This window comes from Paroedura picta, chromosome 1, assembly GCF_049243985.1.
Source record: "Paroedura picta isolate Pp20150507F chromosome 1, Ppicta_v3.0, whole genome shotgun sequence".
NCBI lineage: Eukaryota > Metazoa > Chordata > Lepidosauria > Squamata > Gekkonidae > Paroedura > Paroedura picta.
Window position 1 is genome coordinate 160,357,924 of NC_135369.1, and position 13,522 is coordinate 160,371,445.

A 13,522-nucleotide genomic window follows, 5' to 3' on the forward strand; every position below is an offset into this window, starting at 1 on the left:
AGATTCCACAGTTGTTGAAGTAGCTCCTGATTCCTCTGGCCAACATCAGCTCCCCTGGCTCATCTAAGTCAATTAAGCCAGCTGTGTGCTGGAAGAGAGCTCTTGTCTAAAAGGCACCACACCATGTTAGCAAGACACACAAGATTGTGGACTGAGAGGCTGCTGACAGCCTATATTAACTTGAGGCTGGGAAGCCTGGGTTGTGGATACAACCTGTGACCTGATCCTTGTTCTGATGCCTGAAGGAACCCTTGACTCACTGGACTGAGTTAAGACATACATAGCATTCTGTCTGTGAAATACTGATTATCTCTGCCTGCCTTGCAGCTCATCTGTGCTTTCTTCCAGCAGAGTTGAAACCTGAGACTAACACAGAAGGCAAAGAAAGCAGCTAGCTTCTCTCCCTTGCTTGGGGGAGATGGAGGGCAGGAAGAGGCTGAGAATGGAGCAACTTACCAGCAGCAGGGCCTTTCAAATAGGGCAGCAGCTCTTCCACCCAGCAAGCAGCAGGCAGAGGAAAAAGAGGACAGGTGAGCAGCATTATTGACCCTGATTGGAGAGTGCTCTCTCCCTATTGGTGGCAACTCCCAGGAAGGACCAACCTGATAGGGAGTGCATTGTCTGCATGTAATTTAAACTAATTGGCCCTCATTGGCTGATTTGATCTGACTGGCCATTGCTGGCAGAGTGTTCTCTCTCTATTGGCTTCACATTCCAAGGGAAGGCCAATCAGATAGGGACTGAGTTGTCTACAAGCAGTTTGAACTGATCGACCCTCACTGGCAGAATGGTATCCCCCTACTGGCAGCAGACTCCCAGGGAGGGCCAATCAGGTAGAGAGTGAGTCATCTGCATGCAATTTGAAGTGATTGGCCCTCATTGACAGAATGCCATTTGCACTGCTTAGCCCTAATTGGCTGAGGGCAATTTGAACTGATTGGCCCTCATTGGCAGAGTGGTATCTTCCTATTGGCAGCAAGCCTCAGGATCAATCAGGTAGGGATTGAGTTGGCTGCACACAACTTCAACTTTATAATGGTTATAGTGATGATAGAAATATACAGAAGTCTGACAAAGTGAGAAGCAAGAAGCTTATGCTTGTAAGTACTGGGAGAGCCAGTTTGATGTAGTGGTTAGGAGTGCAGACTTCTAATCTGGCATGCCATGTTCGATTCTGTGCTCCCCCACATGCAGGCAGCTGGTTGACCTTGGGCTCGCCATGGCACTGATAAAACTGTTCTGACCAGGCAGTGATATCAATGCTCTCTCATCCTCACCCACCTCACAGGGTGTCTGTTGTGGGGAGAGGAAAGGGAAGGTGACTGTAAGCCACTTTGAGCCTCCTTCGGGTAGGGAAAAGCGGCATATAAGAACCAACTCTTCTTCTTCTTCTGTGCATTATGTGGTCCTGTGTGAGTAGCACCAAATAGGCCATGGATGGGGGAAATGTACAAGGGCCTACCTAGACACAGGGGCAGGATCTATGTCTGCTTATTTTTGTGCTCTCCAGTTCAGGTGCTAAGCAGGGGTAGGTGGATAATTTAAGCAGGAAATGGTTTCCATAGGAGGGGGGGGGGGTAAATAAGGATCTGTAATCTGCTCCCTGGGCAAGCAGAAAGGCTCATGTGAATTAGCAAGTAAAGTTTGCTAATCTGGCTTTATCACAGTACTTTCAGCCAAGGTCATTGGGGCAGCTGCATCACTCCCTTTCCCTGGCCACCACCTAGTCAGCTTTTAGACAAACCCCGTACCCTCCATTGACTCTTAAAGGGCTCAGGTCCCTTATCCACTTCTCCAAGCCACCATCCCACGCTGCTGTTGTGGAATTTGTCTTTTGCTTTGTTATTTCCTAATAAGAGCCACCGCGGTATAGTAAAGAGCAGCAACCTCTAATCTGGAGAAGCGAGTTTGATTCTCTACTCCACCTGCAGCCAGCTGGGTGACGTTGGGCAAATCACAGTTATCTCAGAGCTCTCTCAGCCTCTCCTATCTCACAGGGGGTCTGTTGTGGGGAGAGGAAGGGAAGGTGATTGTAAGCCTCTTTGAGACTCCTTCGGGTAGTGAAAAGCAGGGTGCAGAAAAACTTCCAATTCAATAAAATGTTGATGAGCCTTAGCTTTAACCTCCAGGGTTTATATGCACAAAATGGGGGTGGAGTGTATGGCCCTGTTACTATTATTGATGTGAAAGCATGCCCTGGCTTGAATGCTTAGATCACAAATGACCAGGAATGCCCTTGAGCAAAAAACAATCATTTTGTGATCAGGCACTGGAAATTGTTTGAATTTGCATCACAAAGGTGAACGGTGTGCACGCTGTTCCTCCCCTGACCTCCCAACCTACCCAGCGGGAAAAACTACTACATTATTCCGCAGGAGGAAGTTGCTTTCTATATAGAGCAGAGGCTCAGAAAAAGGATGCTCCTGTGGTTTTGGATATGATTGTTGGACTCATCCTACTCTGCTCGTAATTCCATAATCTGAGCACCCTCACATGAGCAGCATTTCCAGTGGGTTTTGCATCTGCACTGCAGGTAGGTGAGTAGCCACCATCCACACATGCTCGTAGTGTACTGCATTTACAAAAGCCCCTGGACTGTGCATTATTTGCAAGCAGCTAAATTCTGAATGCACGTGCCACTTTTGCACACGTGCATTTGTCAGCACTCAGCACTGGGTGTCAATCTTCCGGTTGGTGCATGCTCAGAACACAATGGCTCAAAATACAGTTCCTGGGTGGCAGCAAGAGAAACATGCACTGCATTGGGATCTGGTTCAGAACACCCAATGAGCACCCTCGGCTTGGGCAGGCAGGCAGGCAAAGTGTGGAAGGCTGGGGTGTTAGAAAGGCAAGGATCAGGGCAACCAACCAGCTGGATGTTAAGGGTTAAGAGCAGTGGCTTCTAATCTGGCAAAGGGGTTTGATTCCCCACTCTTCCACATGCAGCCAGCTGGGGGACGTTGAGCTCGTCACAACCCTGATGATGGTGTTTGCACAGCAGTCCTGTCAGAACTCTCGGCCACACCTATCTCACAGAGTGTCAGTTGTGGGGAGACTGAAGGAAGTCCAGGGTTCATATCTGAAAACACAGGAGCATCCTTTGACTGAGCCTCTGCACTGTACTTCTCCCTGCCCACACATCAGCACTTCATGAGCCAGCATCATATAGCGAAGAACAGCAGCCTCAGTTCTGCAGAACTGGGTTTGATTCCCTGCTTCTCCACATGCAGCCAGCTGGGTGACCTTGGGCTAGTCACAGACCTGTTAGAGCTGTTCTCACACAGCAATCCTGACAGAGCTCTCTCCATCTCACCTAATCATCATTATCACAGGGTATAAAACCCAACTTTACTTCTTCATTTGCAACAAGGTGACTGGTTGTCCTAGAGCCAAATGCCCCGATATGGTTGAATTCTCTGACCCGACTGCTTTGCAGACCTGGGATATTCGTGGCCTTCCCTAAAGGTTTCATCCAGAGATAAGCATGAAGAGGAATCAATAGCGCAGGACCCGCACCAAAGTCCTTATGAAACAAATCTCAGGTCTTCAACCCATGTACCATGCTTCCAATTTCACCATATTTCTAACACAGGATTTTAGAACTGTAAATATTTTAATCATTTTAACCATTGCAACACTCTTTTATGGCTGAGACTATGCTTTATTATCTATGTTGCAAACTGCCTTGAGTCCACAAGGGAAGGGTAGTATTAAAAAATTAATATTTGCTACTCATATATCAGTAGGCTAACTAGACCTCGTGTTTACTGTTCTCAGTGCCAGAGGATAAAGAAAAGCAGGCCTTTTGGGCAAATCCATGCCAAAACCAGAGGCATCTAGGATTCAAAGAAAAAGTTTCCAAATCATGGATATTTTCTTGTGATCAGGCATGGTTTTAAAAATCCAACAGTATGTTCCATGCAGTAAAGACATGTGATCTTAAAACATGCTTTCCAATGAAGCCTTCGTGCTCTGTCCACTAAATACTGCCTGATCCAACACCAGATTCTTCATAAAGTGGCTGCACAGCTTGTAGGACTGGGCCGAGCGTAACACACACTGATGTTTCTACTGTTTGCTCTCCCTCACCCAGAGTAGGAAAGGATTGGGAGACTGTCATGCCTAGCTCTCTTCTGCCCTCTGGTGGCATTATCCACTCACTTTTAAAACCACCTTAAATGCCCCCAAGGACCAGAGACAAGACCAAGAACGTAATACCTTATGAGAAATGATGGATTCACTGAGAAGGGATATTTCCAGCACAAAAAACCCACTCTATGAAATGCAAAGACTAAGTGTCATTGTCTGGGGGAGGGGCCATAGGCTTGAGTTCCCATTCAAGTTCCTACAATATATGGCCATCTCCTTCGTGTACATACAGAATAGTAGAATCAGTTGGAAGGGACCTCCAGAGTCATGTAGTCCACCCACTTGCACAATGCAGGAACTCACAACTACTTGCCCACCCACAGTGACCCCCATTTCATGCCCAAGTGATCCCTCCACCAAAAATGTCCAGATTCCAGCCTGGCCTGGAGGAAATTCACCTACCATCCCACAGTGGTGATCAGCAATTCCCTGGGGATGCAAGGAAAGGCCACAAGAGACAAACACTGGCCCATCCCTTCCTGCCCACCCACTCACATATGAAAGAGCCCACCATTAACTAGTGTTTTGCTGCTTTCCCCCCCCTTACATCTTTTTAGTATTCTGTCAAGTAACTTTATGGTAGAAGAAATTATCAAAGCTCAATGGACACAGCCAATCAACATTCACGTAAAATGCTGCCAGGTTTGTAAGAAGTCTTTACTAGATTTATCATTTGTATTTCTAAATATATAAATATCCCACTATTCCCGTTCAACGCAACTTAGAGAGTGAATTAAATGCAAGTCATCATTACTCATTATACTAAAAGAATGATCCAAAATAATTTCATTTAAAAATAATTGAGATACCACTGTAGAAATTTGGAGGCCGAGATGCAAGGACTATCCAGGATGTGGACAAAACTCCAAGATGGCATTCCAGAATTGGGAACCACCCCAATGCCAAGTAATGGCAGCCCCCTCTCCCCCCTCCCCCCCAATGTGAGGTAGGCTGGAGGAACTGCTCCTGCAAACCAGCAGCCTGAGTCCCAGACGGACAGGTGTGAGCAGCCTCTGCAGGCAGGCAGGCGGCACTGCCACAGCAATCGGAGGGACAAAAAGCAATCGGAGGGACAAAAAGCAAGCAGGCGGGAACAGCCAGCCACACAGGAGCCTCCTTTCCCCTTCCACTGCCTTCCAAGAGCATTTTTACTTCCCGGTCTGCCCTGGTCACTGGGGACGGGGGCTGGCAGCCCCCAGTGTCAGGATGGACTATGCAAAAATACTTCCCGTGTCAGAGTAAAGTTGCGCAAGAAGTGGCAAAGGCCGTTGTATCATTTGTGTGGGACCATGTATTCATTCTCCAGGATAGCAGGACAGTTGCCACATGTTCCATTTGACAGGGACTTGATGACATCATAAATCCGGTTCCTGTTTGCATTCTAAATAGAAGAATATTTTGCAGACCCCTAGGCAATCAGTGAGACAAAAGATGCACTTTTCTGGAGGATAATGTTCCATGAAATGCAGGGCTCCGTTTTGGCTCAGCAGAGTGGACTCTTTCAATATCCCTAAGAATCTTTGGGGAAATCAGATTTCTTAGTTGGAGCATCACTTTTAGACACATGAAAATATTAGAGTTCCTACATGATAGCAAAGATTACTGTATTTGCCGGCGTATAAGACGGCTTTTTTCCTCTGAAAAACATGCCTCCAAGTGGGGGGGCCGTCTTATACGCCGGGTGCACTTCAGGCAAGCAGCAAGCGGCGGCGAGCGGCTCCCCCCCACTGGGTGAGCAGCGGCGGCGGGCGGCTCCCCCCCACTGGGTGAGCAGCGCTGCGGGCGGCGAGCGGCGGCGGGCGGCTCCCCCCCCACTGGGCTCACTCAATATTTTGAGTTGAAATGTTGGGGGGTCGTCTTATACGCCCAGTCGCCTTATACGCCGGCAAATACGGTACTTTGCTAGGGACTTCTGGGGCGTGCTGAAGGGTATCAGCCCTAGTGCATTAAACAGTAGCTATTGAAAGGGGAAATGTTTTTTAATCTGATGTAGAACATCCTCGAAAACCTCTTCTCTGGAACAGCTGGCATCAACGAGTTGACAGGAAGGCCTCTCCATCCTTTTGTAAGATTCTTCGACTCTGTTTTTAAAAAGAGAATAAGTAATGTCACAGATGGAATCTCTTCAGAGTAGGACCCTGCAGCCACATTTGAATGGATTTTAAGGAGGGCAGGTTAGAGAGTTATCAATACACTGATTTGATTTAGTTTTTAGATTTATATGTTGCTTTTCCATTTGCATCCATAAAGCGGTGGGCAACTTTCATAAAACATTCATAAAATACATTCCGCTCTAAATCAACACGACGTTTGTTGAGACCAAAGGGGTTAGGACATACTTTTGACGGAAGAAGCTGTTGGCTTCCAGCTCGGCCTCCTCCCGTGTTTTCTCCGCCCCTCGTCCCTGTAGTCTCCGGATCCGTTCCTCGGGATTAACGGTGAGCAGCAGGACCAAATCTGGTTTCAGGAGGTCTTCAGGCCAACAGTAGACTGGGTCACACAGCGGAGGGAGATTTGACACTGGCCCGCTGATTTCCGTAGCAATTGCATAAGCAGCCGTGCTATGCCAATACCTAGCAGATTGTACACATGGGTGTAAGATTCACATTCAGGACCTGGAGAATTCTGTACTGCAAAACGACAGGTGCAAAACTGCAAATGGACCAGGCCGTGCTGAATGGGAAGAACTGAAGGTCTGCTGAATAAGAGATGTGCTTTATGCTGGCGGTGCAGTTCGGAGTACCCTTCATCATACTGGAACCTTCTGCCTGAGGAGCACAAGGCAGTACATGCAGGTAGTATCTTTGTTGCTCACAACAACCCATGGGGACACTTTAGGCTGGGTCACGGTGACTTTCTCAAGACCTACAGGGAGCTTCATAAGTTCCAAGTAAATTGGAATTCAAGTATGCTCAGTCAAAACCCCACATCCTTACGGACTCCAGCATGGTGGCTATAGCTCTTGTCACCTGCATCCATCTTAAAGGACAGACAGTTCCCATGAGGAGCCAGATCTGGAGCAGTGGTACATGCAAGGCAGTTCAGGGCCCTGCCTTCTCCCTAGTTGGGAGTTACAACTTGGACCTCATGACTTTCTGTTTGAGTTGGGCTCTCTGGCTACATGGGAAAAGGTAGCATTAACTGAGCAATTCACAAGCAATTGTCCATTGAAAAGGTACCCCCTGTTTTCAGGAATATACCATGTTGGTCAGACCCCACCTGGAGTATTGTGTGCAGTTCTGGAGGCTTCACTCCAAAAAGGATGTGGACAAAACTGGGAGGGTGTAGAAGGGAGCAACCAGGATGATCTAGGGCCTGGGGACCAAGTCCTATGAGGAAAGGCTGAGGGGCTTGGGAATGTTCAGCCTGGAGAAAAGGCGGTTGAGAAGGGACATGATTGCTCTCCTGGTGGAATGAGCTCCAGGAGGAGACAGGGGCCCTGTCAGAATTTAATCAGTTCTGCAGGTCCTACAAAACAGAGCTCTTCCACAAGGCACTGGGTTGAGGCCGGGCCACCAGTAACATCTAAGAATCCTCCCCCCCTCCCCTGGAGACACTCTCCCTGTAACACCAGCTTCTGACCTCCACCATGGGAGGGCAATGTAGGAGAAGCCTATAAAGATATGGATATTGTTTAGAATATTATAGTTTTAGTTTGTATCGTATTATCTGATGTACACTGCCCTGAGACGGCTGGGCTGAGAGTGGCAGTCTTAATACTAATACTAATATTTGTATTATTAATTTGAAAGGTTGTCACTTGCAGGAGGGCATAGAGCAGTTCCTGTTGGCAGCAGAGTATAGGACCTGCAGTAGTGGGTTTTAAACTCTGTGCAGATTGATATCGGCTAGATATCCATGGAGGGGGGATTTCACAGAGTAGTTCAGCCATGGAATCGGCTGCCTAAGGAGGTGGTGAGCCCCCCCTCACTGGCGGTCTTTAAGCAGTGGCTGGACAGGTACTTATCTGGGATGCTCTAGGAACATCCTGCATTGATTGAGCAGGTGGTTGGACTAGTTCAGGGGTGGCCAAACTGTGACTCTTCAGATGTCAGTGGACTACAATTCCCACGAGCTCCTGCCAGCAACATCCTGGAGCTTCTGGGGATTATAATCCATGGACATCTGGAGAGCTACCATTTGGCTACCCCTGGACTAGATGGCCTCTATAGCCTCCTCTTCCAATTCTATGAGCAAAGTGAAGGAGGTGGCTAAAAGCAAACTGTAGCATGTCCCTATACTTCCCAGAAGTAACAGAAATGAATCTTCTCAATAGCATGCAATGGGGAAGGTATTCTTATCTCACAAACCTGTCTACGATCACTGGCGACTTAGTGGATTCTTGGGCAATTTCAGAAGCAACGAGGTAGTTGGTCAGAGCATAAAACGCTCTTCTAACGAGTGTTGGTTCATCGTCAAAAGTCTTTCTCCACTGGCTGACGCAAGCTGGAGGAGATCTCAAGAGAGCGGCGTTCAAGGAGTCCGTCAGTGACTGAGTGACTGTGGTTTTGCCTATGTTTTGAGCAGGGAAGAAAACGCTGATCATTCATGGAAGAAATATTCATCAGGCTGATAAAAACCTGATATTGGACTCCTGAAAAGAATCTACAACATTACTGGCAGAACGGTGGTCTAAATTTGCAAGTACATATGTTATTACTATCCATCTGCAGCCCACGTATGGCTACCCAAGCAAGAGACTCTCAAGGGAGGTGAGAAGCAGAGGGGATCTGCCATTCCTTCTACTGCGCAGTCTTCCTTTTTTGGGGGGGGGGTCTCCTTTCTAAATTTCAATCCTGCTTATCTTCTGAGATCGGATGAGATCAGACTACACCAAGTCAGCTTCCCTGCCCTCTTCCATTGGTAATGGAGTGGAAATCACCAGCTCAAGGTCAATATATATATAAAATTAAAAGTAGTCTGCCTCAGAACAAAAAATCAAATAAAATCTAGATAAGTATATGCACATAGCTAGATCTGCTGTGCGAGCTTGCCCTGGAATGGAACTGAGGGACTAACTATACAACAGATTGCATTTGGCTCCACCCTGGATCCTGCCAACTGGATATTTCCCAGGAATTCCATCTACGAACCTTAATTCCCAGGTGCATCGGGGCTTGATTTGGTGAATGGGGACAGGGGGCTTAAAGCCTTTCCCTGCTCCACGGTAGAAACCTGCACATACTGGTGGGCTACAAGTGTGCATGCAATGGTCAAATGTAAACTGGTGTAAACCGCCCTGAGCCTCATGAGAGGGTGGCACAGATATATATATATATATATAATAAATAAAGACATAAATGTTCACGAAACAGGAACCCTGGTGCTTTAATAATGATTTCATTTGGGGCATTGTGTTTGGTCCTTACCTGTTGCATCCAGGCCTTCAATAACTATCACAGGAAAATCCCCCTTTTTTGGAAGCTTAGGGCACTGATCCACAACATCAAGGACTGCTTTGGCTTCAGGAATCAGAGCTGTGCACTGTAATTAAAACAGCAATTAATTCTGAAGCGCCTGTTAGAAAACAAGCGCCTTAATTAATTAACTAAAGCAAAAAAAAAAAAAAAAGGAGTGACACCCAGACTCTCAAAGGGATGTGGAACCTAGAGAGAGTGTGTGTGTAGAGGGGGGAATGATTCAAGGTCCAGCCTGGTCATTACACAGAAGAGAAAGTACAAGATCCACTTTGGTATGATGCCAGTTTTGGCCCATTAGTTATCACCCTTGCTCCCATCCATGGGGAACCCTTAGACGAGATATAGGGGAATTCAGTGGTTTCATAGCAAGATGTGAGGGACCCCACAGTCTAAGCACCCTTCTTGGATTCCTGTACCCCATGGCTGGAAATGTCTCACCACTCTCCCTTCTCACATCCCCACCCAGCAGTGGTTTCAGGATTCACTGGGCCCTATCAGAGTACAATTGCGGCAGAAGCAGCCAGACTGGGAGCGGAGAGGCAGCCCCGGACGGCCAGGGTCTACAATGCCCAGGAGCCCCCGCCACCTGGCCAGCGCCCATTTGGCCACCCTGCAGGCTAGCTTTGACTCGGGGCCTTCGGGTGGGATGAGCCAGGCGCCGAGCGAGCCTGCTGACCTCCTCCAGGAGCCTGCGGGCGGCCCGGCGGGAGCGGAAGACGGCGCCGTCGAGGAGGTGGGCAGCGGCCGGGTGGCGGGCGGGCGGCGAGGCGGGCACGACGCGCGCTCGGCCCAGCAGCTCCCTGCCCTCGGCCGCCCCGTCCAGGCGCCACAGGGCGCGCCACGGCTGCCCGTCTTCGCCCTCCTCCTGGTAGACGCACAGGTGGGCCGGCGCGGGCAGGTGAAGCCGCAGCAGCCCCTCCAAGGCGCGCTCGGTCTCCGCCGCCCCCCGCGCCGCCCGCACCAGGAAGCCCTTCTCCGGCAAGGCGGCGGCGGCGGCGGCGGCGGCATCGGGGCTGTAGGAGAGGAGCGGCAGCACTTGGCAGCCGGCCCCGAAAGGCGCCTGCCTCAGCCTCTGCTGCAAGCGCTGGTGCAGCCGCGCCGCCCGCACCCGCTCGACGGGGCTCTGAGCCGCGCCGGCGGCCACGCAGAAGGAGAAGCACAGCCCCGGCCGCGGCAAGAAAACCCCCCGCGGGAGGGCCCCGATCCCGGCCCCGGCCCGTGCAGGCCCGCCGCGGCTGCTGCAGGTGAAATAGACGAGCTCGGCGCCGGGCAGCTCAGCCACGCAGCAGCGCTCGGCGGGCAACGGAGCGGCCGGCCCCGACGGGGTCCCCGCCATGGCTCTCCGCAGCTGGGGGGGCAGTGGCAGGGGCGCGCCGCGGGAGAGGAGGCGCATCGCCTGCCCGCCGGAGACGGGGATGGCTGGGCGGCAGCGTCAGGGGCGGGAAACGAAAGCGATCGCCCGGCCGCTGATCTCCCCGGCGGGGACGGCGAGGGGCTGGCCAGAAAGCGAACTCGGGCGGAAGGAGGGAGAGCGAGGAGATTGGGCAGGGGCGCCCGCCTCCCCGGCGAGGAAACGAAACCCAGCGCGGGACGGGAAACGGCGGAGAGCGGTCAGGTGACGCCGCGCCGTCAAACACTCACACCTTCGTGTTGGGGCGCCGCCTATTAAAGAGAAACGCAACTGCCCGTCTCCTCCTCCTCCTCGCGGGCTTGTGTGTCGCGGATGCGCGGCGATCGCGGAAGCCCCGAGGGCAAGATAAGGAGGTTTTCCTGGAACTCCTGGCCGCTCAAGGAAAGGCAGGAGCAGTAGGCTTGAAACAGATAATAACTCTTTGCCCAAAGAGTCATGGGCCTCCTGGCATTCACTGCCGCGGGTGAGGTGCGGGCTGCATGAGCGTATGGAGCGGAGCCCATCACCGGCGGTTCGCCACAAGCAGCCTTTCTTACTGACAACCCCCTGAAACATCCTTCAGGCTTCGAGAAACCCCGGAAGTGGTGCGATCGTGCAGAATATGGTTAGGAAGCATAGCTGTGGACGCTTCCATTGGGAGGCCCTCCCCTTCCCATCCCCTCCATGCCCATAATGTGGTCATGTCAACCCACCCACCCTTCCCCATGTGGCCAGTCCAGCCAGCTCAGAAGGGTGTTTATTACAAATCATTTTATTACATAAGCAGATTAGACAGGGCTGCGTCCTGGCTCCAAATTTATTTTAATACCCTAGAGTAGCAATCCCCAACCTGTGGGCTGCGGACCACATGTGGTCCGTCAACTAACTGGAGATGGGCCGCGAAGGACGCCTTCTCTCCCCCCCCCCCCCCGGCCCTTTACTTCATCCCCCCCCCCCAGTCCTTTACAATACACTTCGGGTGTCATTGTCTCCCATCACTACCAGATGGGACTATCTCGTTGCAGAGAAACAAGCTCAGGGTTCCCATTGATTTGTCATTGTCATGAGTTAAAATTTCCATGAAAATAAAATGTTCCTTATGTTCATTGTTGTGGCGTGTCTGTATCTTATTTTGAAGGGATGTTTAAACATTACCATAGCGATCAGAGAGTGTTAGGGCAGTGGTTGAGAGTAGAGGAGTAAACTACCCCCCCCCACCGGGCCTCAATAAAATTGTCAAGCGTTGAGTGGTCCCCGGTGATAAAAAGGTTGGGAACCACTGCCCTAGAGCAGTGGTTCTCAACCTGGGGGTTGGGACCCCTTTGGGGGTCGAATGGCCCTTTCACAGGGGTTGCGGCAGGACAGGCAGCTTGGCTGGGGTGGCACCATCCACACAACAGCCTTGCGGGGTAGATCGAGATAGAGCATTCATCTGTCTGGAGCAGTGGAAAAGAATGAGATGGACATGGTGGGACAAGAGGCAGAACTTAACTGAGAAACCCCAGGAAAAAAACCAAAATTATATACAATCATGAACAATGGATCTTCATGCCATTGGTTAATTTTGATTTAATTTCTGTGGAAGAACACTTGCATCATTTTATGGTTGGGGGGTCACCACGACATGAGGAACTGTATTAAAGAGTTGAGCCATTAGGAAGGTTGGAAGGCAAAGCCCTTTTGCACCCAAGAAATACAACTGGCGCTAGCACATACACCTGCACTGCGACCTTCCTGGCTTCTGGCCCTCCTCCCTGCTCGATCTTGAGATCCAGTGTGGTGAAGTGGTTATAGACTAGCAGACTCTCATCTCAAGCATGAACCACCTCCATATGCAGCCACCTGGGTTGCCAACTTCCGTCAGCCGTAATACAAGCAAATGAAATGATTTTCAAGCTGGTGATGGCAAATAAGTTTATTCCACTATATACAATTCCTCGAACTTCCAAAACATCAAAACGAACACCTAGATATTTTTTCATTTTCGGTATCTTCGTCAGTGATGTAAGATACTCTTTACAATTCCTTAAGGCGAGTGTAAAGTCGTGGTTTTCTCTAGATCTTTTCTACCTAATTAGCATGGAATATTAATGGCTTTGAGTTAGCCTAGCTAGGTGTTAAATCCAACATATCACGGAATCCCCACTTGGATAAGGCAGATAAAGATAAAGGCAAGCACATATAATACGGCCCTAATTATGTCTCTGTCGATTGTGAAACATTTTCTTAGCATCTGGCAGACAGTGGCCTGCAATGGCCATTACGGTTCCAAACAGCAAGGTCCTCTCTCAGATGCATTCCCATTCCCATTCGATAAGCACTCCTCTCAGGCAGAAAGCTAGCCCAGCAGGAAGAGTGCTTTGCTTAGGGGGCTGATTTTCCACTGGCAATGACTGTAAACTGTCAAAATAATCTAAAGTAGTGCAGTCTGTTCTATTACCTCTGCATTCCACCACTTCAGTCTCCTGCAGGCGCACGTCAGACACTGACACCTCAGTAAAAAAAACAACTGTCCAATATTATGGTGATTGTGGAGCAATCAATCTTTGGTGTGAAAGCCAGT

General features: G+C 49.9%; 2 protein-coding genes across 2 annotated transcripts in view; one reads left to right on the forward strand and one right to left on the reverse strand.

Moving 5' to 3' along the window:
• Positions 1-4,785: 4,785 nt before the first annotated feature.
• On the reverse strand, positions 4,786-11,167 carry CMPK2 (cytidine/uridine monophosphate kinase 2). Its single transcript, XM_077310262.1, has 5 exons — positions 10,246-11,167; positions 9,519-9,633; positions 8,460-8,661; positions 6,489-6,722; positions 4,786-6,230 (listed from the first exon to the last, which is right to left on the reverse strand). The coding sequence occupies exons 1-5, from the start codon at positions 10,960-10,962 to the stop codon at positions 6,107-6,109; spliced, it is 1,392 nt and encodes a 463-aa protein (XP_077166377.1). The 5' UTR covers positions 10,963-11,167; the 3' UTR covers positions 4,786-6,106.
• The window catches only part of RNF144A (ring finger protein 144A), a 91,269-nt gene continuing 88,313 nt past the window's right edge, over positions 10,567-13,522 (forward strand). Inside the window, exon 1 of the mRNA XM_077310281.1 lies at positions 10,567-10,576. The gene's annotated coding sequence lies outside the window, so the exon portion shown is untranslated. The remainder of the gene's footprint in view (positions 10,577-13,522) is intronic.